Source organism: Hesperophylax consimilis, chromosome 29, assembly GCF_061612785.1.
Source record: "Hesperophylax consimilis isolate HC1 chromosome 29, BYU_Hcon_1.0, whole genome shotgun sequence".
Classification (NCBI taxonomy): Eukaryota; Metazoa; Arthropoda; class Insecta; order Trichoptera; family Limnephilidae; genus Hesperophylax; species Hesperophylax consimilis.
Genome location: NC_142864.1, coordinates 6,125,471 through 6,150,294, shown reverse-complemented (window position 1 = coordinate 6,150,294; position 24,824 = coordinate 6,125,471). Strand labels below are relative to the sequence as shown.

At 38.0% G+C, this 24,824-nt stretch overlaps 1 protein-coding gene across 1 annotated transcript in view; it reads left to right on the top strand.

The window, feature by feature from the left end:
* LOC149409824 (uncharacterized) overlaps positions 1 to 23,802 on the top strand; it is a 51,428-nt gene extending 27,626 nt beyond the window's left edge. The window contains exons 6-17 of the mRNA XM_089649083.1: positions 1,159 to 1,409; positions 4,010 to 4,126; positions 4,902 to 5,016; positions 6,894 to 7,479; positions 8,041 to 8,196; positions 10,559 to 10,685; positions 11,733 to 11,943; positions 14,757 to 14,889; positions 15,962 to 16,146; positions 17,880 to 18,105; positions 20,052 to 20,137; positions 23,231 to 23,802. Coding sequence (XP_089505209.1) covers positions 1,159 to 1,409; positions 4,010 to 4,126; positions 4,902 to 5,016; positions 6,894 to 7,479; positions 8,041 to 8,196; positions 10,559 to 10,685; positions 11,733 to 11,943; positions 14,757 to 14,889; positions 15,962 to 16,146; positions 17,880 to 18,105; positions 20,052 to 20,137; positions 23,231 to 23,415 — 2,378 coding nt within the window. The 3' untranslated portion in view covers positions 23,416 to 23,802. The remainder of the gene's footprint in view (positions 1 to 1,158; positions 1,410 to 4,009; positions 4,127 to 4,901; positions 5,017 to 6,893; positions 7,480 to 8,040; positions 8,197 to 10,558; positions 10,686 to 11,732; positions 11,944 to 14,756; positions 14,890 to 15,961; positions 16,147 to 17,879; positions 18,106 to 20,051; positions 20,138 to 23,230) is intronic.
* The last annotated feature ends 1,022 nt before the right edge of the window (positions 23,803 to 24,824 follow it).

The window sequence follows — 24,824 nt, the reverse complement described above, 5'->3', positions numbered from 1 at the left end:
GATCATCAAAAATAAATTATAATTGCTTTGATTACATCATAATTTCACCACATTTCAAAGCTGAATATAAAAACCTGATATTAATTCAGTAAATAGCATTCAATATTCAATATTTGAAAATTCCATGTAAAAGATAGCATGTTTATTTATTATTTATATCATATGCCATGTCCGCAATTTTACAGTCGCTGGATGTGTGAAATCTGATTGCGTAAATATTGAACATTGTCACCTAAGGCCGAAGGCGAACACCCAATAACTCATAAGTTTAATTGCTTCTTGTCAAAAAAGAGTCTTTTGCGGTTGCCTCGCCTAATTGAAGAGCCCATTCCACTTATGAATGATAGTATTTATTCTTTCAAGGAATCAGTACACTTCATATGTTGATAATCCATCACACACCATAAGTGCATGTATCATTGGCTTGTAAAGACATTTTTGTAGGGATAAAGTTCTATACAAGCTAATATATTCAAATAATAAAATACCAAACAGTGCGAGCGGTATGAAAAATAGTTGAAAACGTGAAATGACTCAAACTTAACTGGAGATTGAGATCGCATAAAAACTGTAGATTTGTGGCGACGCGCGACGCCTTTACAAGCGGCGCACTAGCCAATCCGGACAAGGCATCTCAAATAACGTCGACAGACTGTCGCCTAGCACCCAGGTAGCAAATTACTCTTCAAGGCGTTTTATTTCACGCTGATAACAAACCTGTATAATGCCGTTTCCCGCTAAAAACCGACAGTCGACAAAAACGGCATTTGCCGTGTCCCGCAGTTGACCGACAGTTTGCGCAAAACGGCAAATGCCGTGTCCCAACGACAATGTGTTAAATCAGGGATTTATTAATACTTCAAGTATTGCAATGGTGACTCGATAGTCAACCTAACTAGAAGCTGGCTAAATGAGATCTGAAAACACTAAGTTTGTCTTGTAGCATTCTAACTGGTCCTGGCGACTACTGGCTACTAGCTGCCATCTTGCGGACTTCCAAGCAAGCTCTATTCACTGCCCTCTATGAGTGCATCTGTGAAGCTCTTACTTCCCAACAACCGTGCATACTTTTATTACAGTTGTCTCGCTTTAATGCCATCTCTCTTATAGACGCACATTCATTACACTTTCAGCTTATTTTCTTTAAATTTTTTTCAGCACATCCGCTATCTCAACAAAAATTCACCGGTCACTGGTTAATCGTGGATGACTCTAAATTGAACAGCGTCGAAGCGACACAAGACAGCCCTACTAAGCATAACAAAAACAAGACGCCTTTCACAACGAACGTCGGCTCGACAAGTGTGGACAACGTTCTGCAGAGGGACGAGTTTATATATAATCTGGTCACCTTCAGTAAGGGATGCTTGAGAAATTATATATTGGACGATTGCAACGAATTGAGCGAGGTAAGATGAACTAATACTCTTAAATTATGTTTATAAGTAATTTATTTATTTATTTATTAACGGACATCGTCCAAATTACAAAATAATTACACGAATAAAGTAAAATGAAAAATACAGGAGTAGACAAAGGTACATGAAAGCAAAGACATATGGTAGATATAATATAAGAAAATAAAGTGACAAGTCGAATCTAGTCAAGAATACGCCGTGGGTCAGGACCACAGGACACTTATAATATTCCGTCACTTGTTTAGCGACTGGCAAAAACCATTCAGACTTATCCCAAAAAAGTTAAGGTTTTGACTTGAGTTGACCAGTCTACACATTCTGGACAATGGTGCATAATATCCATGATTTGTCGAATGATGGTTGAGGAAGAGCAGTTCATTGTTTCTGAGTCTTTGCAAGGGGATATTGAAGGGAATGAGTTGCAGTTGAGTAGGTGAATCAATAATACCATTTATAATTTTGAAGAAGCAAAGGAGGTAATTTCTTTGCCGACGGACTTCCAAAGAAGAGAGGTTTAGAGTTAGTTCAATTTCATCATATAAGTATTTGCCTTTTTCTAAACCTAGCCTCCTAGCAATCCCTCTTAAGAACCGATGTTGAACAGATTCAATGCGTTTAATAGATAAGTTCTACAGAATAATGTGTAAAAAAAAGACAGTAGGATTAAAATTGGTAATGATTGCCCACTTAAGGAAATTTTGACTTTGAAAAGGTATAGGTTTACCATATTACAAAACAATAAATGGCCCCGCAACGAGTCTATTCTTCCTTGGTTCCCCGAAGGCCCCACGAGGGAAGAGGGTCTCGTCACTTCTCTCCACTCCTCCTTGGTTCCGTAAAGGCCCCGGGATGGAAGAGGGTTTCGTCTCTCCTCTCCACTCCTCCTTGGTTCCCTATAGGCCCCGCGACGGAGGAGTCTCCTCCTTGGTTCCCTGAAGGCCCCATGGCAGAAGAGTCCACTCCCTCTCGGTTCCTTGAAGGACCCACGAGGGAAAAGGGAGTTTTCAAATGATCCAATATTAGTCCCACGGGTATCTAGGGAAATAGAAGTTCTACTCCAGCAGAGCCCCGAGTGCTGGAGTAAGGTCTAAATACTCCAAGATGCGACCCTGTTTCTCGGAGGCACCGTTCGTGACACTGTTCCCCAGGTCATTCAGCCTGAGCACGGTAGCTCACACCTTAGCTTGGGATGGCTATTGCACGTCATGTTTCCACTCCCTGAGCGATGGGTTCGCCACACTCCCTACGCTATGGTGCACACTTACTTATTTGGTAGTTATTCTCAATAATAGTACGTAAAACTTTAAGATAATATAAGTGTAGCGACAAGTTACTACAGGGTGCAGCAAAATAGACGGTGCTGTTTTGAAGGGCTATTTAAAAAGAAACGGAACAACATACAGAAATGGGGTTTATTTTATTTTATTCGGTACGTCATGCTGTTTTATGCATCTAGTCCTGAAGATAACATCAGAAAGATGATGTCCCCCAGCAGTGATGCATTGATGAAGGCGATTTTTGAAGTTTTCGGCCGCATTTTGGCACATCTCGACGAGTATAGCAGCAATTTCCTCCCGAATTCGATCCGATGTCGATGTTTAAAATCATTTTTCTTTAGGTAGCCCCACAGAAAGAAGTCGACACTAAATCAGGTGAGTGCGCGGGTCACCCCATGTCACCCCATGTTACTGACACAACGCGCATGGTTGCACTGAACTGGGTCCTGTGGAAAAACCAGTGATTTACTGCGTTTAGTATCGCACATAAGCCACAAACACGTCGCTCTGAACTCTTTTGTGAAAAAATGCCCAAGCAAAAACCAAATCTGATGTTTCTTTCCATCACTTGTTATTTCAATAAATACAATTTTTTAACAACACTGCCAATGCTTTTCGAATAAAATAAAGTGAGACAGCGAACGCAGAAACACATAAGAGTATGAAGGACAACCTAGTGACAATACGTCGTATTCTACTGCTCTGCTCGCTCGTTTGTTCATCAAGATTAAGGGTAAAAGCCGCCCACTGACAGGCAAGCATGTGTTCAGTGACGTCTATACAAAAATGCTTGTCGCTCATCTGTGACTTCATGCTAGCCGTGGACATCGCTCGCCTGTCAGTGGGACGCTGTATATAGAGAAACGAGGGGTGTTCATAATAATATAGCCATTTCACCCGTACACATATTCTTTGAATGGTTATCTCTTTCTAATGTGTTCCGTTCATTTAGCTATGAATGATGTTATTTGTAGCCGTTTCATTCATACGCACAAATTTTTTGTGGCTATTCTTTTCTCGTGCGTTTCGTTATTTAATTTCAATCTGGAAACACGAACGTGCCATATTTTTTGTTCGATTCGTATGAACATAATACGACTTTGTATTTATGTCAATGGCAGTTATTACCCATTTTACCATTCTTATTCTATTTGAATATCTCTTACTGCCGTTATTATAGTGGAAAATTGTTGCTTGTCCAATGATGGAGGACTTAGCTGGCGAAGGATTGAATCCGCGAAGCCTGGAATGGAACTCAAGGCATCTGTCAACTCAGTTACTGACCTGTACATGATCATTGTGTTTATTTTGTAGATTCACAATGCTTTGCTGCAGCAGTTCATCATTTCCTCCTTTGACATGGCGAGAGAGATGCAAATTGTTCCCAGAAAAATTCACTACGTCGCCATAATGGAACAGCAGCTTTATGACGTAAGTTATATCATTCATTAAAATTTTTATCAGGTTATAAAAATAGCTATAACTTCTGAACTATTGATCAAATTTAAATAAAATTTTCAGTATTTTACCTTATTCGAAATCTTTCATTTGTTCTGGTCACAAATTTTTATATTTTTAGATAAATGACGGATATTTCTACCAATTATTGCACTACCGAAACCGGTTTCCATATTCTTGTTTTTATCAATTGTGTATTTCATGAAAATCACTAACATTTCAATTTATTTTTCATAAAAGGCGACCAAATTTATGTTTTTATAAGACTAACCGACGTTGCTGGGGGTAATAGACTTATATCACAGTGGACTTTTCTGTTGGCCTTTTTCAAATATACAATTCCGTAGTATGTACATTATTTTTGATAAATCTCACGAGTTTTAGCCAGCGTTAGCAATGTAGTGCCTGAAAATATATTTTTACGTCTCGATTATAAAACATCAACTTTTCTCCACTTTCTATAAATATAATATGCATGTATCATATATGTAAACCTTCCGGAAGAAATTCTCCAAATGATAGTGAAAACCATATCAAAATCCGTTGCGTAGTTTAGAAGAACTAAGCGCATAAACAGACAGACTCGGATAGAGACTTTATTTTATACTATTATTAAGAGATTGAAACTTAGATAGCATTTTTATTTAGGGAAAATATTTATACTTTTCTGGAATAGAATGGGGAAGGGATTGCTAATTTGAATACAATCTGTTGTGTTTTAATGAATAAAGTATGTAATGCTTTTCAGACACTGCACGAGAAGTTCACAGGGGAAGAGAAGAAACAAGAATTGTTTACCATTGTACAGAGAGTCCTGCAGGAGATGAAGAACAGTATTAACTGCATAGATTGGGAAGGACGTGGTAAGAATAATTAGTTTATTGATAAATCACAGGATATAATGGCATTAATGTCTTCTAAATATCCACATTGATACGACAAAATCAAGCTTTTGTGTGCTCTAGTATAATTCACATCTTTGATTCATTGGGTTCCAGGACACAAGACAAATATGGATGAAATTTCCACATTTTTTCTCTCATCTGGACCCTGTTTAACTCAGCAAACTTAACCTCTCAGGCCTCTGGCATATTCTGGCAGATGGTCAGATTTTTTCCGCTTTGTAATAAAATCCAAATAAATAGAATATTTCTGAAATTATCCTAAAACTAAAAACTGTTTTTGTGATGCGATGAAATTTTCAAATTTTATTATTACAAATAAACATAACTCTGAAATATAAGAATTTTTGAATGCTAACATGAAAAAGTTTTGAAAATGGCTCACTTTAGGTTTTTTTATACAAAAATTACTTGTAATGAAAAACAAAATAAAAACACATATTTTATTAGACAAATGTATTACAGTAGAACCTCGTTAATTCGAAATCCAGCGGACATCAAAAATCAAATTTCGAATTAACGAATTCCCACGTAATTCGAAATATTATGAAAAAAAAAAAAAAAAAATCGGTGTAAATCGAGTTCCTCGGCCGCCCCTTCAAATTCCGGTGGTATCTTTTGAGTAAATTCGTATTAATATGAATTATTCCCGTTTAAATCGAATTTTCGCAGCCGATTTCCGCCGCGATTGGCCCTTCAAGTTCAGTTATTCTAAGCAAATTCATAAAAATACCACACATTTCCGCGAAAATCAAATTTTCGCGGCCGATTAACGTCGCGGCCGGTCCTTTAAACTCGGATATTCGAAAAATACGATATATTTACGCGTAAATCGAAATTTCGGAGCCGATATCCATGGCGTCGGTTCTTTGAAATTCAGATATTTGAAATAAACTCGTAAAAATACAATATTTTTCCACGTAAATCGAATTTTCTCAGCAGATTTTTGTCGCGGCCGGCCTTTTAATTCAGATATTTGAAGTATATTCGTAAAAATATGTCGTATTTCCGCTTAAATTGAAATTTAGCGTTCGAATTCCGTCGCAGCCCACCCTTTGAATTCAGATATTTGGTGTAAATTCATAATACTACGACATATTTCTGCGTAAAACGAATTTTCTCGGCCCTTCTAACTCGGATATTCGAAATAAATTGGAAAAAATATGACATTCCAGTGTAAATCGATTCCGATTTACAAAATAATAATACTAATTAGGGCGATGTATAACCACGTAAAACTACACTTTTCGGCGTTTTACCGTCATGGCTGTCTTTTAGATTCAGATATACGAAATTTAATGATTTATTTTCGCAAAAAAGTTTTTCGGATTACACAAACAAATTTTCGTGTGCGGACTAAAATAAATTTCGAATTACGAATTAATGAATTTCGAATTAAAAAACAATTTTGTGTGAAAAAATTTTTCTATCGATATTTTTTTGGCGAAAATTTGGAATTATGTGTTTTTTCGAATTATCGGGGTTCGAATTATCGGGGTTCGAATTAACGGGGTTCTACTGTATAAACATTACTGTCACCCCACTTTTTTGTCCTTTCGTGTCAAAATAATGAATAAAAAATTTCATAATTTTTTTTTAAATTGTAGTTGGAAACGTTGGTCTCGTAGAGATGTACATTTTTGTGTGGTTAAATTTTAGATTTGAGTATAAAGTGTGGTGTTTTTGCTTTCTCACACCGTTTAAATCATACTTCTCACCATGACAGTAAGGGGGACACAATGATTTCTATGAGACATGTATGAGCTGTTTCCAAAAGCGAATAAATTAGCCTGTGGGATTAACTAGTATTAACAATTGATTTTCTGTCTGTCTTTTAGATACCTCCTGCCACGTCTCCGCAGACTGTGTCAACCAAAGACCTCAGTCCATCTTCTACAACGACCGAGTCCTACACGGCAATATAAATCAGCTGACTCCCAACATAACAACCGAGATTCCGATCCAGCCGCTTAACGACTGCTATCAACCTAGACCGGATCTGTTAGACAATATTACCGATGAATACCTGCAAGAATACGACGTTATCGACTCTCCGATAAGTGAAACCAGTTTCACAACCAATCTGGACTTTGACCGGGACGCATTCTCGAATAATATAAACGTCGATAGGGACCCATTCTCTAACAATCTGAACTTAGTCAGGCCGATCGAACTCGAATCGCCCGTCGTCGAAACCGTTGAGCCCAAATTGAACGGCGTCACTTTTGACGTTAAAGCTGAGAGTGACAACGTTTACAATGTCAAAGTGGACGTGGATTGCTGTAAGGCCACGCAGGTGTCGTTCAAGCAGGCCTCTCTGGAAGTTCAGCGGGCGGTTTTGGCGAGGTTGAGCATGAATATCAGCGCCCAGTTGGTGAAATATGTGGACTGTTTGAGAGACAGTTATTTCGGCACGCTGCAAAGGTGAGTTTGTCATTTATTGATGTAAATTATTGACGCTCTTTGAGCTCTGTGTTTCTGTCAACAGTTGGAGATTTTCTGAACGCATTTTAAATTATCAGATCGTATTTATTCAGATAGAGTTTGTTCTGAAGGAACCCTTTTTAAGATATCTTAACTCCTTTGGTATTTTAAAACGGAAGAGAATGATTTTCGAAATCAGTAATTGGTTTGAAACCTTGCTACTTGTTGATTATCAGCTAAAGATGCTGTGCCTAGAATTATGAATTTCAACCAATTGTCGTGATTATTGGCGCCCAAGATAGGGCATTTTGTGGGCTGGGAAAATTTATGTAAAGGTTCTTTACAAGCATCTGGAAATTGTTTTGATCTGTTTATCATTTGTCTTAGTAGATTTCTCTTTTTGTTGGTGTTAAGTTGATGGATGTTTTTTGGGCACATGTTCGTGTCAATTTTTAAAACTCTATAGAGGACAAAATCAGAGTCGCTTGCATTGATGTCGCCGTAGTGGATGCATATAGTTGTGTCAACAGATTGAAACCGATTTTCTTTTTCTTTTTTCAGATGCCTCGAGTCACTGGAGGAGGGGAGAGGTAGACGACCGGCTTCAGAAGCGGTTCGTCGCATATTGCTGGTCACTCGCTCCCTCAACCTGCAGCAATGTGCGTCCTTCTCTTTCTTGCATGCTCTTGTCGATCATCTCAGAAGATTCTTCCACAGGTTAGAAACGTTACAAATATATCTGTATCTGAGAAGCATTCGGATGCAATACCAAAACACGAAATGTTCAGGAGAGCCGAAAATTTGTATTTTTAGCAAATCTCTCATATTTTCTACAATTATTTTAATTGATAATTGTTAAAAACAATATTTCTTTCAAATCTCAATAAAAAATAGTTGTGGAGATAACTTGAGTTTTGTTTTTTTAATATGGGAGACGGTTGACGTAAGGTTCGTGAGCACTTAGGCCATAGACCCATTGTGCTATCTCCCATTCTACCTCATCCCTTTAACGGTAATCCCTTTCCCTTTAATAAAGTTCACCAGGGTTTTCATTGGATATGTGGCTATGTCTTCTGGTTGTACAATGCGTCTTCCCAGGTATCTGAGCCTTGTTCCCAACAGAGCGGGACATTAGCACCAAAGGTGAATTGGACTCTCTTCATCCTCTTCACATTTCCTGCACCTGTTGGTGTTTTCCACTCCTAACAACTGCATTTGTCTCCTGAGATGGCAGTGTCCCGTTAGTAGTCCTACCAGTTCCCTCAGTGAGTTTCTGTTCATATTGAATAGTTGTCTGGTTCGCCTTGGGTCTGGTCCGTTTACGAGAACTTCGGAATGCCTCATTCCGGGTGTCCTTTCCCATTCCTCCCAGATTTGGAGAGATTTGTTAATAAAACATAGCGTTTCGGTTCTAATGCACATTTCGTGTTTTGGAGTTATATTTATTACAGATATTTTCTTGTGAATAATGTTGATATAATTTCTTTTATTGATGCCTCGCAAGAGCCCCTTTCAAATTTGATAATGCTGTGAGATTAAGAATTTGAACAATTCATCAAATTTCAATGTTGTGATCTGACGTGTGTGACCGAATGAGAAATTTGGAGATTCGCCATGAATGCAAGGCGGTCTCCATGGTCGAGGGGTTAGGCTCGCTATTAGTAATCCAAAGATTGCGCGAACAAATCCCGGTGTAGTTAAGTTTAACCGGTCAGCAACGTAAGCAGATATACACGATAAAATAACGATAGCAGTCAAGTACAATAAGCGTGTTTACACGTCAACGCGTGTGTTTCCACAAAAATCGTCATAACTCCGTTATTCTTCTAGTGACATCCCTAAAACAAAAAGTAGAATATTCGTATTGAATGAAGCTTCACATCTCTATTCAAAGTTATCCATAGAAACCCGTAAAAAGACCTACTCAGTGGAAGCAAATTTTACCCGCCAAATCGTAAAACGACGCCAAGAAAGCCGTTTGACGTGCCGACCCGCCTCGCAAGTTTAATTATTTTTTTAAAAATATATTTTGTATGAAATGGTCAAAAAGTGAAGTGACAGAATTGTTTATTGTACATTTGTACGATGAAATAAGTGTTTTTTTTTTTACATTATCCGTGATTTTAGTATCGTTTTTACATAAAACATTACAGGTGAGTCATTTTTACAATTTTTTCATGTTTCCATTCTAAATTTAAATATTTACAAATGTTAATATTTATTTATGATACAACAATTTGAAAGCCTATTTTGTAACCTTTCTAAAACAGTTTTTACTATTCGGCTCCGTTCAGTAATGTTTCATTTATAGAGCTTTGATTGTGAGGCGGTAATAACACAACGTTTTCGTGAAATTGACATTTCGATAAAGACATTTTAGCTTCAAGTTCGCGAAAAGTCGGAGGGGTTAATATTCTTTTTGGCCGCTGGCAATGTTTGAAAGTTCGCAACTCTGCCTTGTGCCGCTGTCAGCTGTTGAACGCAAGCCATTTTGTAAATCATTCGAGTTCTCGCGCCCTTCGTTGACAGTTAGACAGTTTTTATCCTCTACCTTCTGATAAATTTACGGTTGTTCCTTGTAACTTTAAATGAACAATAAAGTTCGTATTATTTCAATCAGTGTTTTAATTTATAAATTGGAGTCAGTTAATCTATGGGCTTCGTTATCGGTGAAGGTAAGTCAGCGATCCACATCACTCTTCTGACTACCATACTGTCGTGCGCAAGTTAATTTTATTTGGTGACACTCTCAGTATCGCCCTATTGTAAGGCCACCATTTAGGCAGTGACCAGATCTGAATAGCCTGAACAGCCCAACCTTCCTTTTTCCCATCTCCTTCCCCTCCTCACTACCTTCAGCCTCGCAACATACCACAATTGGGGATGCTATTATCTTACTGGCTCCAGACGGTTGGGAGCAGTTGGGTCTTTTGGTTGAATGAAGAAAGGAGTGTAAGGAGAAGAGGAAGACATGGCACGATCAAATGAACCAGATACTTGAGTGGGGCCATGTCAAGAGTCAGAATGAAGCAATTGCGGTCTATGTATTATTAATGTGTGTTGGTGTGTTCTGCTGCAGACTATCGATATCGGTGGGTGGAGGCAGGTCTTGCTGTGTGGCCAGTCCGCAGTGGAGAAAGCAGGTAGCGCTGGACACCATTGATTCTCTGAATGCTACCAAGCTGGCACGTCTCATATCGATGCAGGTAAACCATGCATTCTGGGAGTTTTGTTATTATTTTCATGCTGGTTCATTCTCGTGATTTATTCAATTTTTTTTTGTCTTCATTCTTGTCATTGTTACCTATTTTTCATCAGTTTTCTAAATTCTGGTCCACTTTTATGTTATGTTTGTCCTTTCGGCAAATTCCTAACTATTTTTTTTTTCATTCTGATTAAATATTAGTCGTGCCGATACATTCACGTAACTTTTTCACTTTCAACTATTCTGGTCCTTTCTAGTCCATTCTGGTCCATTATGGTTCTTTCTGGACCATTATGGTTCTTTCTGGTCCATTATGGTTCTTTCTGGTCCATTCTGGTCCTTTCTGGTCCATTCTTATCTATTCTTATCTATTCTGGTCCATTCTGGTTCTTTCTTGTTTATTCCGGTCCCTTCTGATCCATTCTGACTGTGTCTTGTGCATTCTGGTCCTTTCTGTTCCATTCCTGTCTATTTAGGCACTTTCGGCCCATTTTGTCCCTCTTTTAGAAATTATTCTTGCCCTGTCTTGTCCATTTCACTGTCAATTCTCTTTTCTATTGAATCAATTGTCCATTCTATATCCATGGTTGTGTGGTGTTGCAAACTCATCATATGTCTGATGACCATCACGTCTATTTCAACCAAAGATATTAGAAGAACGAGATATGCTATGTTGGCCGCCGGACCGTAGGCGGAGTACTACCTAATTAGGGTACTTTGAATACTATCGGGACGTGTACGCACAGAAATCTGTTCTATGTATTAGTGCGGATACCTTAGCGTAAGCGAAGGTGTGCAGTAGTATTGGTGAACAAAACCGGCGACACTGGGCAAAACAATTCCACATAGTATTAACTGCTCATAGCACATCTCGTTCTTCTAATATCTTTGATTTCAACAGTCCACAAAGTGCTTCAACAGTCCATAAATGCTGATTCTCTGTTCTTGAGTTTTAAGCGCCCCAAATTCTAAGTCTTGCTTCACCTATTATACCGATAAGCTATTTCATCTACTAAATCTAATCCAACCCAAACACCCTTTCCTTCAGCTCCGAGAGCGTGTCCGCCTCTCCCACGAGCAGTTCCAGAGCGCCCTGCAGGCCCTGAGCGACCATCACGCGGCGCGCCTCCAGCAAACTGAGGATCTGAAGCTGTCAGTCAGGAAGCTGCACGCCCCCCGCTTCGCCCGCCTCTGTCTGGAAAGCACCTCTCTGCGGGATTTGGTGTGCCATGGTCTGCCGCACCTGGGCAAGGAGATCGGTGAGTGTCAACGAATCAAATCCGAAGATTCATAACCTAGCTTCGTCTCTCCCACAAGCAATTTCATGCATGGTAATGTGTATCTGAGAATATTCCCAAACTTTTTATTATTAAAAATGCATTACATTTTACAAGTTAACCCTTTCAGACCTGAATTATCACTGGCGGTTATTTGAACATTTTTTGTGTTTTTTTTTAACCGTGTAAAATGAAAAACCTACACAATATGTTTATGTCACCATCTCTTTAAAATGTATAATATTCATTGTTCTGTCTCCCTCACGGCCATGACCTAAGCTTCCCTGAGCTTTCTTCGGTACCTAATTTTTACTTGGACGAAAGACATAGTGCCATCTCGTTTATTCTATGGCTCACATAGTGACTGAAGATGCCAAAGTTGGGACATTCTTTAAATTGAACCAGCGAATTGTGTGGACTTGTGAATGAAAGCTTCTATTAGAGACAACAGATGTGACTGCTTGTCACTCGCCACCGTCGCTCGCAGCTCTGCTGTTTCGTGGTATATTTCAAATATATAAAGAATAAGACAGTTGTTTTGATGCACATAATTTGTTATTATTGTTTGTTGTCTTATAATTTTGGGGGGTCAAATACAAATTGACCTAAGGGAAGAACCGCCACTGCGTTTTGAACATTTAAAAACCAAGCCTATTTGATATAGCGACTTTTCAGATACTGGAATCTTTTCCATTACTTTAACCTAGACAGAAAATTTTATTCTTTTTAAATACATTTGTTTCAATTTCACTTTTGTTTTCATGAATGAATCCAAATCTTGAAAGGGGAAATTAACCCACTTCCGGAAATCTGATAGAGTTGAAATTCGGCAGATAGACTCATTGTTGATGACAATGCATTCTATCAACTTTTGGTGGCAATCACTCATACACACGCAGCCATATACTAATTTCTTATATTCATTACCGCAGTTAATATACGAAATAAATTTCGGTCCTAACCGATCGGCATCTGGCAAGGTTGTCAGCTCGGTTGACTTCTGTTCCTGGGAAGGAAGTTACAAACCACAAAGTTACAAAGTGTCGAACCAAATTAGACATTTAAGACATTTCAAAGTAGAAGTATTTTGGTATAAAAGCTTTGTTTTTTACAGGTTGATATTTTTATCTTTCATATCGGATACTGTGTATTGAACAATGTTATATTCCCTTGCTAACTTAAAGAATTCTCTTCACTTTCAAGTCTCTTTAAAATTACAATTTTTTCTTCACTGCTTCTCGTGTTTTCCACCCGTTTACCCCACTCCTGTCACCCCATGGTTCTGATTACTGTAAGATCGGATTATAGCGGATTCCATTTACACTGCACATTTTTGTAAATAACAGGAGATTTCATAACTAACTAACTAACTAACCATCACGCCGTTTCCCCGCAGAGGTAGGCAGAGAGGACGGACCGCCAAACAACTCAGTCTTGGCACACACTTCTTGCCTCATTCACATTCATACATACTCTTCTATTATTCTGACTCTTGACATGGCCCGACTCGAGTATCTGATTCACTTGATCGTGCCATGTCTTGCTCGGGCGTCCCCGACTTCTGCTACCATTCGCATCATATATCCTCCTTACACTCCTTCGCTCATTCCCTCTACATGCGCAAACCATTTAAGCGTCCCTTTCTTAATCTTACTCATTACGCTTACATCAGCCTTGCGCTCTTAATACACGGTGTCCGGAAACTCGTAGTACAAGCGGGAAACTGGAGAATCTACACCACATGGGGAACCCAAAAAAACATAAAGTTTTTTGATTTGAGCATTTTCAAAAAAAAAAAAAAACCAAAAAAAAATATTTTTCGGCTATTTTAGGGTTAAAGTTTTTTCTGGTGTTTAGGGTTGAATAACAGATGTTTTAACCCTGCAGAGCAGAAATATTTTATAATTACACCGGGTTAAATGAAGGGTGATTTCAAAATAATGCTTCAAATCCGAGTTTCTTCATTTGTTTTACTTTCAAATAGTTTTAATTAGTTGGGTACTTTGATCTTCAGTAATAATTTATAAGAATTTGATTAAAAAAAAAAAAATTAAAAAAAAAAAAAAATCAACTTCAAACTCGATTTACTCGATAACGAAAACTCAAATAAAAAAAAAATATACTACAAAATCGACTCCAAATGTGATGTAGATTCACCAGTTTCCCGCTTGTACTACGAGTTTCCGGACACCCTGTATAATAAATATAATAATTAATTAAATCTGTGGATTGTGTATACGATTTCTTTCAGTTCTAAAAGCTTAGTTCACCTCCATTCATTAATAAGTCAGTTATTTTGCGTAACGAACAATATTATCCAAAAAGTTGTGCACATTGATAGTTTATCCGACACCTTGGAGGTCACGCTAAAAGTAGCGGCTTTTGTCTACCTACTGTCCGAAGAATATTTTGACCATGCTTGCAAATATCGCTAACAAAATTTATTTACAGTTTCAGTGCCGATAAATCGGTGTTTATTGAAATATTGTTTCATGCATGTCTACGATAATTTGCTACATAATTTAACTGACCATAGATGACGGATTTCGTTCATATCGTATATCATATTGATTTAGGGCTTTATCGATTGTCCGTGCTAGAATTTATTTATTTTCATTTAAACGCCTATAGGGCTTTTACATACAATGCAATTATGTTTTTTAAATACAGTAACAAAAAAGAGTTTACATAATATATGAGAATATACAGATTACATAAAATATAAGATTTAACCTTTCCCTTACTGTGCCAAAATAATAATAGAATAATGATAATTATTATTTTCCATTGTTTAGGTCGTGGACAGTATGGAGTGGTGTACGCTGTGAAGGGCCCCTGGGCGGGGTACGAGCCGTGCGCCGTCAAGAGTGTGGTACCTCCGGACGAGCGCCACTTCAACGAGCTGGCCATGGAGTTCTTCCACACCAGGTACTTACTGATTTCCAGGATTGTGTTTTGTGCTGAAATCTTCTTTTGTGTTTTTTTTTACATTAACTCCAAGCAGGAGGCCCTGAGGAAAATTACTTCCCTCAGGGCCTATGTCATGTGGATGATCTTTTTGAGGAGAGGAAGGAGTGTCTCTTCAAGACCTTTGTTGTAGGAGGGAGGAAACACAGAGGCCGGCAAATCATTCCACAGCCGAGCTGTTCTCAAGAACGAGTCGTAGAAGCGACCCGTTCTCATGTTTACAAATGTTGGGTGTGCGTTGTTTCCATATTATGCACCCGTGCCGAAGGGGTCAATGAAGCAAGTTCTTCAGAGCATCTTTCAATGTAATACCGTTAGAACAAGAATAGCTTACCTACCTGACGCCTGTGCTCAAGATTGCAATCCCCCTGTTAATATAGGGGAATCTACCAAACGGACTGCCCGTTTCTGCACAGGGTTAAGGTTGATGTTTTTTTTCTATTTTCATGGAGTGCAATAATTTGTAGTTTGCCATTACTTATATGTATGAGAAATTAAACCACAGCATAACTTCTCAGTGCAAATTAGTTGCTGATATACAAACTTATAAAGCTGAGGTTTAGGTATCAGTAACCGAAACTGGTAGGCAACAGTTCTGTGAACATTAGACTTCGCTTTATGTTGATTACAATGCTCACGCACTCTAGTGGAATAAATAGGTACTATCAAACACTTCTACCATCTTGCCACAATATCAGTTATACTATATGTGATGTATGGTAATAAAGATGAGTATTTAAGCGATAGATGGCGCTAGTCATAAAGCTTACCCCAGAGTCCGACAGATGTCGCTAGAGTGTAACAATTACTTGTGAGATTAGATTGACAGACAACAAGCTTCTCGAACCAGAGAATTACCAACCCTCGGGTAATGAACAGTCTAGCTAAATCCAGACCTATTATTTGTAACGTAAATAAGCACAATTATAAGTAGAACCTTTTACTTTCAACAAAGAGTTCTATATTATTGTGTTGTGTTCGTTAAAAGTTTAGTTTTTGTTAATTTTAAAATAAATTATTTTGTTATTTCTAGGAACATCCCCGCCCACGACAGGATAGTGCCGCTGCGCGGTTCCGTGATTGACCACTCGTATGGTGGGGGCAGTCTCGCCGTGCTGCTGATCTCGCGCCGCCTCAAGTGGGACCTGCACTGCGCGCTGCTAAACGCTGACATGACCTTTCAACAGAGGATGCAGGTCGCCGTGGACATTGTCGAAGGTCATTACATGTTTATTTATTAATGACGGACTGCCCGAAGGTTCTTCCTGCTGGAAGCTCTACCGCGACTCCTGCTGGCAGTACGTGATTTGTATGGTGCCTGCCTAGTCGAACAGGCCTTCCATTGATATGCTTGGTGTAACTATAAGTGACCAGCTCAGGTACGGGGGCTCCATCGAAGCCAGAGTAAAGTTGGCCTCTCAGAAGCTGGGCATACTGTACAGGGCCCGCAGATACTTAAATAGTACACAACTGCTCACCCTGTACAAATCGCAAGTGCGCCCTACTGTCGAATTTGGCAGCCATCTCTGGTCTGGAGCCCCAAAATACCTGAAAAAAACCCTTGACTCTGTGCAGAAACGGGCGGTCCGTTTGATAGATTCCCCAATCTTAACAAACGGACTGCAATCTTTAGAGCACAGGCGTCAGGTAGGTATGCTGTCCTTGTTCTATCGGTATTACAATGGAAGATGCTCTGAGGAACTAGCGTCATTGATCCCTTCGGCACCGGTGCGTAGTCGGGATACACGCCAAACGCGCGCCCAACATTTGTACACAGTTGACACTTGTCACATGAGAACGGGTCGCTTCTACGATTCGTTCTTAAGTTCAACAGCTCGGCTGTGGAACGAACTGCCGGCCTCTTGTGTTTCCTCCCTCCTACAACATGGGACTCTTCAAGACCCATGTTCACTCCTTCCTCTCCACAAAAAGACCCTCCACACAGCATCCCCAAAGATGACATAGGCCCCGAGGGAAATTATTTTCTTCTGGGCCTCCTGTGTGGAGTAAATATAAAAAAAAAAAATAAAAAAAAAAAAGTCGAAACGTGTTGCGGTGTACTCGTGTATACTCGAGCGCCATTGCATGCTGACTGAAAGTCCGTCGAACTAGGCAACTGTTTCTTAGCAGTATGATATCGTTATTTGAACCTTATGCTGCATACATGGGATAACGGACTATAAACAGAAAAAATTGCGTCTTTCCGGAAGTATTAAAGGAAGCACTGCTGGCAGGACGCCGGGCAATCGATCATTAATTATTTAATTTGTTTGAGTGCTTTCTTTATCCGAGAAAATCATAAAAAATCGAATTCTTTAATGGCTTATGTTTTATAATGTAAAACGCAAATAAATAAAATAGATATTTGCTATACCTTTGGATTTAACCCTTCAGGTGAATTGTTCGCTTTTGGGAACAATATGGTTTCATTGTGTTAGAAGAGAATACACTACGCTTTATATTCAAATCTAGAAGTTAACCACAGAAGAATTAAAATGTGCACCTTTAACGCAATTTGAATTAATGTTATGAGACTTGGTGAATTTTTTATTTATTATTTTAATATGAAACCACCAAAAAGTAAGGTTACGTTAATGCTTATAATACATTTGTCTAATAAAATAAGTGTGTTTTTATATATTTTTACATTATCAGTAATTTGTTACCCAAAACGTAAAGTGAACCATTTTTTTTTTTAAATTTTTTATGTTTGATCAAAATTTTAATATTTAAAAATATGTGTTTATTTCTATTAATAAATTTTGAAAGCGAATTTCATCACCTTTCAATAACAGTTTTCGGATGCATTCAGAAATATTCCACTTATTTTGGTTTTATTGCAAAGAGTATTTCGGCCTCAAATCGAAAATTTTATTTTGTATGAAAACGGTCGCACAGCCAGCCGTTCCTCAATTGTTCCTCCATTTATTATTTTTTTATTATATTTCCAGGCATTCGCTTTCTCCATTCCCAAGGTCTTCTGCACCGTGACATCAAGCTGAAGAACGTGCTGCTGGAAGAGGACCACCGGGCCAAACTCACCGATCTCGGCTTCTGCATACCCGAGGCCATGATGTCAGGCTCTATCGTGGGAACTCCGGTGCACATGGCGCCGGAGCTCATGACGGGACTGTACGACAGCTCGGTCGACGTGTACGCATTCGGCGTGCTGTTCTGGTGACTTTATATTATTATTATTAATGAACAGGCAACATTCTGCTGATGTGCTCATATCTGATTTCACAAAGTTTAACCCGTCGTATCTCGGAACCGCATATGTGAGTGCAGCACATTATCTACGAATTAAAAAAAAAAAAAAAAAATGATGTGCGATTTTGACCCTTATGTATAAGGAATTTGTATGTAGAACAAGGTCACAATCGCTTGGGCTATTCTCGTTCTTTACGCAGCAAATACCGGAATGACTTCTAGCTTTTCAGATTTTTTACAAAGAATTTTTCTGTGGAATGCCAACGAAATATTTGCCGCGTTTTTAGTGTCAAAGCGTCTTCTTTCATTATTTTTGATATAAATTGATTGTGGAAATAATAGATTTGAGGCATCATCTGAAAGATAGTTTTATCTACATTATTTTGATGTAATTTTTATAATATTTCACCCAAGAAAAGTTATGAAAATTAACTTCGTAAGAAATGTCAAAATTTTTACGTCATAATGAATAATTATATTTTTAGCATTATTTATTTACAGGTTTCTTGTACAAAATAATATTATTAGTAACAACAGTTGTATAAACTACCGAAATCTGGAAGAATTGTTATCATATACTTATATAATGCGACACAAAAAAAAATTTAAGTGGACACTTGACGTTTGATTTTGGAATTTGAGCTTTTGGAAATTGAGCTAGGAATTTCCTGGTACACCACAGGTTAACAGTAATTGAGTTATGATTTGAAATTTTCACGGCCTAAGTATTATAGTGATTTATTTTTGGGGTATTATGCCGTGTTGGGCTACCTCCTTCTTCGGACAGCATTACAGTGGCCATCATCAGGGCAGATGTGTAAAGATTGTGGTGAAGTGTGTGCTTATGTATGTAGATGTGATACCGTGTTGTCAACTCCAATCCTCGAAGATCTTGTAATCTTAGTATATAAAATTTCATCCTGCGGACGATGTTTGTGCTTGCTAAACTCGAAGAGTAGTCGACCGATATTGCTGAAAATTTCAAGGTTTTTTCTTATTTGTGCCAGTAGTGTTTAGAAAGTTTGAATGTTGGAAAAAGTCGGGGATGCCTCAGGAATACTTAACGCAAAATGTCTTCACCAGAATGAGATTCCGAGTCGAATTAAAGTCGATGTAATACAGTTGCGAATGGTGGAAGTAGTCGGAGACGCTCGAGAAAGACATTAGCAATAGCGAAGCATTGCGGGGTCCACTGGTACATAATGATTTAACATGGTTTTCTGTGTTTAGTTTTGCTGTAGCTGTCGATTATCGGATATTTATTAATTTGTAAGAAACACACAGCTTTTACATAATATACAAGTGAACATCAGAGTCAAGCCACAGAAGTTTCTTATACTAAAGTTCATTGGAAATGAAGTTTTAATATCTTAAAATTAATTTAGTGTTGAAGGAAGGGGAGAGGAAGAGGAAAATAGGAAGATGATAGGAGATGCTCCCGATACATTCCATACTCTCATATTAATAATCTAGAACTATTAAGAACATGCATGCGTAAGCACAGACTGCAGCACAATCTTTACACATCTACCCTAATGATGGACAAGTGTAGGCGTGGCGATGATGATATGCCGTGGTCTGCTACCCTTGCGATATTTGAAAATCAGATTAATTACGGAGCTGCCGTGATCACGCGGCTGTCAGCTATCAAGGTGGCAGATCCCGTACAAGGAAATGATATTCCGTGGCAGCTCCCCAATTGATCTGACCCCCTCTCTGGCTTTGTTTGTCACTACAACGCATCTGTCTAGGCCATGCCCAAATGATGCGTATAGCGTGGTCTGACACATGCACAGAAGATAACGACTGGCTCTTTTAGATTTATCTATGTAAATTATTAGACCAATCTGTGTATCTAAATGTATTGATAATTTATTCACATTTTACATAATATGACGTTGTTTCGTTTACAGGTACGTTTGTGCGGGAAGTGTAAAACTGCCGTCCGCCTTTGAACACTTTCAGAACAAGGAGCAGCTCTGGTGTAAGGTCAGAAAAGGTAACGACAATGTTTTTATTTCCGCATTATTAGTGAAAATTTTGGCATTGGTAGTGAATATTTTGGCATTTTCAGTGAATATTTTGGCATCATTAGTGAATATTTTGACATCGTTAATGAATATTTTGGCATTTTTAGTGAATATTTTGTCAGTTTCTTGACAAAACAGTTACAATTTTGAAAAAGACAATAATATAAAATTTCTGTTAAAATTCTGTAGGTTTGTCACTTATGAATTCTTCAAACAAACAGTTCCAATTTTAAAAATGAAGTTTAATTTTACAGAAATTAAGAGTTTTAGAGTTCATTGAACCGAAGCTATGCAGGACAGACAAGCAATCGAAATTAGTATTTTTTACATGTAATGTTAAACGTGGTTAGGCCCAAAGATATTATAATACAATGAGATATGCTATCAATTATTTTTACTATGTCGCCGATTTTGTTAACCAATACTATTGCACACCTTCGCTTACGCTAAAGTGTCCTCCCCTTTCCGAACCTACACACGAAACGTGCCAATTACATTGACACTAATAGTAGAACAGATTCCGTGCCCACACGTTCATCATCAGCAATACTTTCAAATGAAGACTGGTAGAGATTGCAAGACACAAATCGGTATAAAAATCACATTTCAATTGAATTATTCAAGTTTAACTTTCATTTGATAAAAATTCATGGGGATTTTACCTTGGGTAGATTGAAATGTTTACAATTTTATACATAAGGGTTATAGTTGCATATTCTATGAAGACAAGGAATACGGTACAAGAGTCCCAACTGCTCTCATCCGTATGACAGTGAGACTCTGACATCCCCAATTGGTAAAATTTCTTTACTCCGCTACGCACAAATTAATAATAATACAGTGAAACCCGAATTTTACGTCCCCAGATTTAACTTTTTCTCGCCAATTACGCGTACTTATTTCAGTCCCGATATATTTTAGTACATTTGATACTGGCTTTTTACATTTTTTTTCCCGCAATTTACGTCGAAAATATTCAAAAAATGTTAGTTTAGCGGGCTTGACACGGCCGTGCCGTAATTGGTCGGCTTACGGCGCGCAACGCGGTGATTGGACGACATATTTCAATTTTAGCCGGCCGTGCCGTGATTGGTCGGGGTACGGTGCGTAACGCGGTGATTGGCCGACATTTTTGAATTTTAGCCATGTGTAAAATACTGTAGCATCATTTGTTCGGTTTATTTACGCATCTGTCATTCGGTTTTCAACTCCATTTGTGACGCTTCTTTCTGACATTATTTGCGATCATCACATAGTTTTTACATTTCTTGTTTTGTTTTCGTTAAGTTTATTACAATCTAAAGTGTATTACGTATATTATTATTATGTCTCGACAAAGAAAAACGTTGTCAGTGCGAGAGAAAAAGAACATTCTTGAAAAGGTTAATAAACACGTTGGTTCAGGTGTTTCGCTGGCTCGTGATTTGGGTATACCCATAACTACGTTGACTACAATCATTAAAAATCGGGAATCTATCGAAAAAAGTGCGATTCAATGTGGTGTCATGGCGAAAAAACGTAAATATATTACTACGTCGAAGTATGAAAAACTGGAAGAAATTTTGAAAGAGTGGTTCGTCAGTGCGAGGGCCAGCAATGTTCCCGTCGGTTGTTCGATTATTCGCGAAAAGGCGCTACGCATCGCGGATCGACTCAGTATCGAAGGATTTACTGCCTCAAATGGATGGATAGACCGTTTTAAAAAGAGGCATAATGTGGTCTACAGATCGATTTGCGGAGAATCACGAAGTGTTGATTTAGATATTGCTGAAGATTGGAAGCAGACAGATTTTCTTCAATACCCCCCATGATATACATGATTTTTTTTAAAATAAAAAGTTCTTTTCTTCAGTATCCCTAATATATATATATATATACACAATTTTTGTAATAAAAAATAAAATTCAATAACCCCCATTTACATTTTCCCTCTGTTTAGGTTTTTTTTTCAGTCCCTTAAAAAACGTAAAATAGGGGTTTTACTGTATTCGATAATAATTATTCAAACCAAACTTTGTTTCAACTTAACTACCACAAGAAACTATTTACGTTGGGAGAGATGGTAAAGATGCATTTAAGTTCCATTTTTCCAATCAAAGTTCATAGGTAAAAACAATTCATTGATAATAATCTTTTGTATTTGAAAAGAAATCATTGCATTTTTTCTACCACCTTCAGCTACTACAACAATAACTAAAAATAGTGTTGTGGAGTATTGATACTCGGTATTTAAACGTAATCGCTTCCTATCACTAGTGTTGTGTTCGTACAAACAGGTCTCCAACTCGTCGTGGAAGGAGTTTATAAATAAATAGTTCTTTTAGATTAATCACCGATTTATTAATACTCCGCGTATTATAAAAGTGACTCGATAGTCGACCTAACTAGTTAGCTGGCTAATTGGAATCTGAAACAGTGAGATTATCTGGGAGCCTTCCCACTGGCCCTGGCGACTACTGGCCACTGGCTCCATCTTGCGGACTTCCACGCAAGCTCTATACACTGCCATCTGTGCGTGCATCTATGAAGCTCTTACTTCCCAACAACTAGCGATAACGGCTTCGCCGGCTATTGCGGAAGCTTACGGCAATGAGAACTTTGAAAAATCATATAAAAATGAAATTGTTTTCTAATTTTGTACTTACAGGCGAAATGATATTCCATTTGTTGTGAAGTTTACTTGGCTTGTCGCATTTTCACATTACACTGCAAAAATTATTTTTCAAATAATTTTTATTCTGCACTGGTAACCCGTGGGCGAGACTACACGAACCCGCCGACCAATCACAGGGCGTTTAAGTCTCTTAGGGTTTTAATAATTGTTAATTGACGATTTATTAATTCTACATATAATTATAAATAATATAATTTATAATTATAAGCTTAAATATTCATAATCAGCGTTTGTTGATTTAAATGAAAAAAGGTTTTTTAAGCCATAATATTTTTCACTCAAGTTCGTTATCATAATAATAAATAGACAGAGATGTATAAAGAGATTTTTACTCAATTTATTTTCATTTCATTGTGTCCGTTAATAATGCATGTTTTTTTTATTTCAGGCCTCCGTCCAGAGAGACTGCCCACCTTCTCGGACGCATGCTGGGACCTCATGGAGCGCTGCTGGTCTGGAGATCCGTCGCAGCGTCCGCTGCTGGGCGACGTCCAGCCCGTCCTGGAGGACGCCCGCGACCGTCCGGACGTCCACTGCATCCAGCCCAGCCAAGAAGCCAGTAAGAACTCTTAGGGATTTGTAGTTATCGTCACGGCGCCCCATCACAGGGTGGGATTTCTCATCCAGAAATGTTCTCCACTGGCTGCGGCTCCTCGCCATTTACCCCTAGTCTTCCGTCTTTCCTGTCCTGCTCCAATCCTCTTCCACATAATCTATCCACCTCTTCCTTGGACAGCCCTTCACATTATGGGCACCTACAAACTCTTACAATGGCCTTATGCTCTATAATTTTTTTATTTTTTATTTATTTTTTTTTTTTTTTAGGGTTTATAATTTAGGGTTTTTGTGTTAAGGCGAAGCTTAATTCTAAATCACCATTTTGATTAATCTTTATAACGAATTTGTGTACATTATGAATACCAAAAAATATGCTAGATATATAAATTGAAGGTTTTTCTATCGGTCCGCTTGAGTAGAATACAAATAAAAAAATAAATTACTCAATAAGAAATATAAATGTAACGCATAAAGGAAACAACTTTTAAAAAATACAGTATTATAGCTAAGATTATCTGTGACAGTTTCAATTGATTAACTTTTTTTGCTTTCTTATAAAATTATTTACAAAATAAATAAAAACCAGTTTTGTGCTTGAAATCGAACGTTTCTAGACTCCGTTTGTCAAGCGATTTTAATGCCTATTACCTATAATATAAGGTATACCAAGATTATACACATTTTCGGCTTTTAGCTTCCTCTTAAGAACTTATATTACAGCTTTTTTGTTTGTTTTTCTTTTATGTATTAAATCATTTTTAATTTATAATAATTTTAATTTGTAATTTTTTTTAATGTGAATACCACACAAGAGTTCCAACTGCTCCCAACTATCTGGAGTCAGTGAGATTGAGGCATCTCCAATTGGGGTATGTTGTGAGGCTGGAGGTAGTGTGGAGAGAGAGGAGATGAGGAAGAGGGAGGCGGGAAAGTACCTGGGTATTCAGATCTGGTCACCAAACACGGCTAAAGCCATTTCAAGCGACGTTTCAATTATGAATGGTGGTCTTACACCAGGGCGATACTGAGAGTGTCTTCCACTCTGGAACGTGCAAAATCTGTAAATTGTCAAACAACACAAATAAATCCAATAAAATTTGCTTGCGCTTCCGGGATTTGAACCCGCGACCTCCCGCTTGCTAGTCGAGAGCCTTACCCCTCTTACAATATTATTAATGTTTTATGGTGATTTATTTTTGGGGTATTATGCCGTATTATGCTACACATTAGCGTAACGATATCATTACACATCTGCCCTGATGATAGACACTGTGATGCTGTCCTCAACACAGCGTAATACCCGAAAATAAATACTATGATGCTTTTGGCCGTGAAAATCTTACATCATAACTGATTATTTATTAATGTTGTTTCAATAATTTAAAAATATTATTTATTTCAGCAAATTGATTCAAGTATTAAGA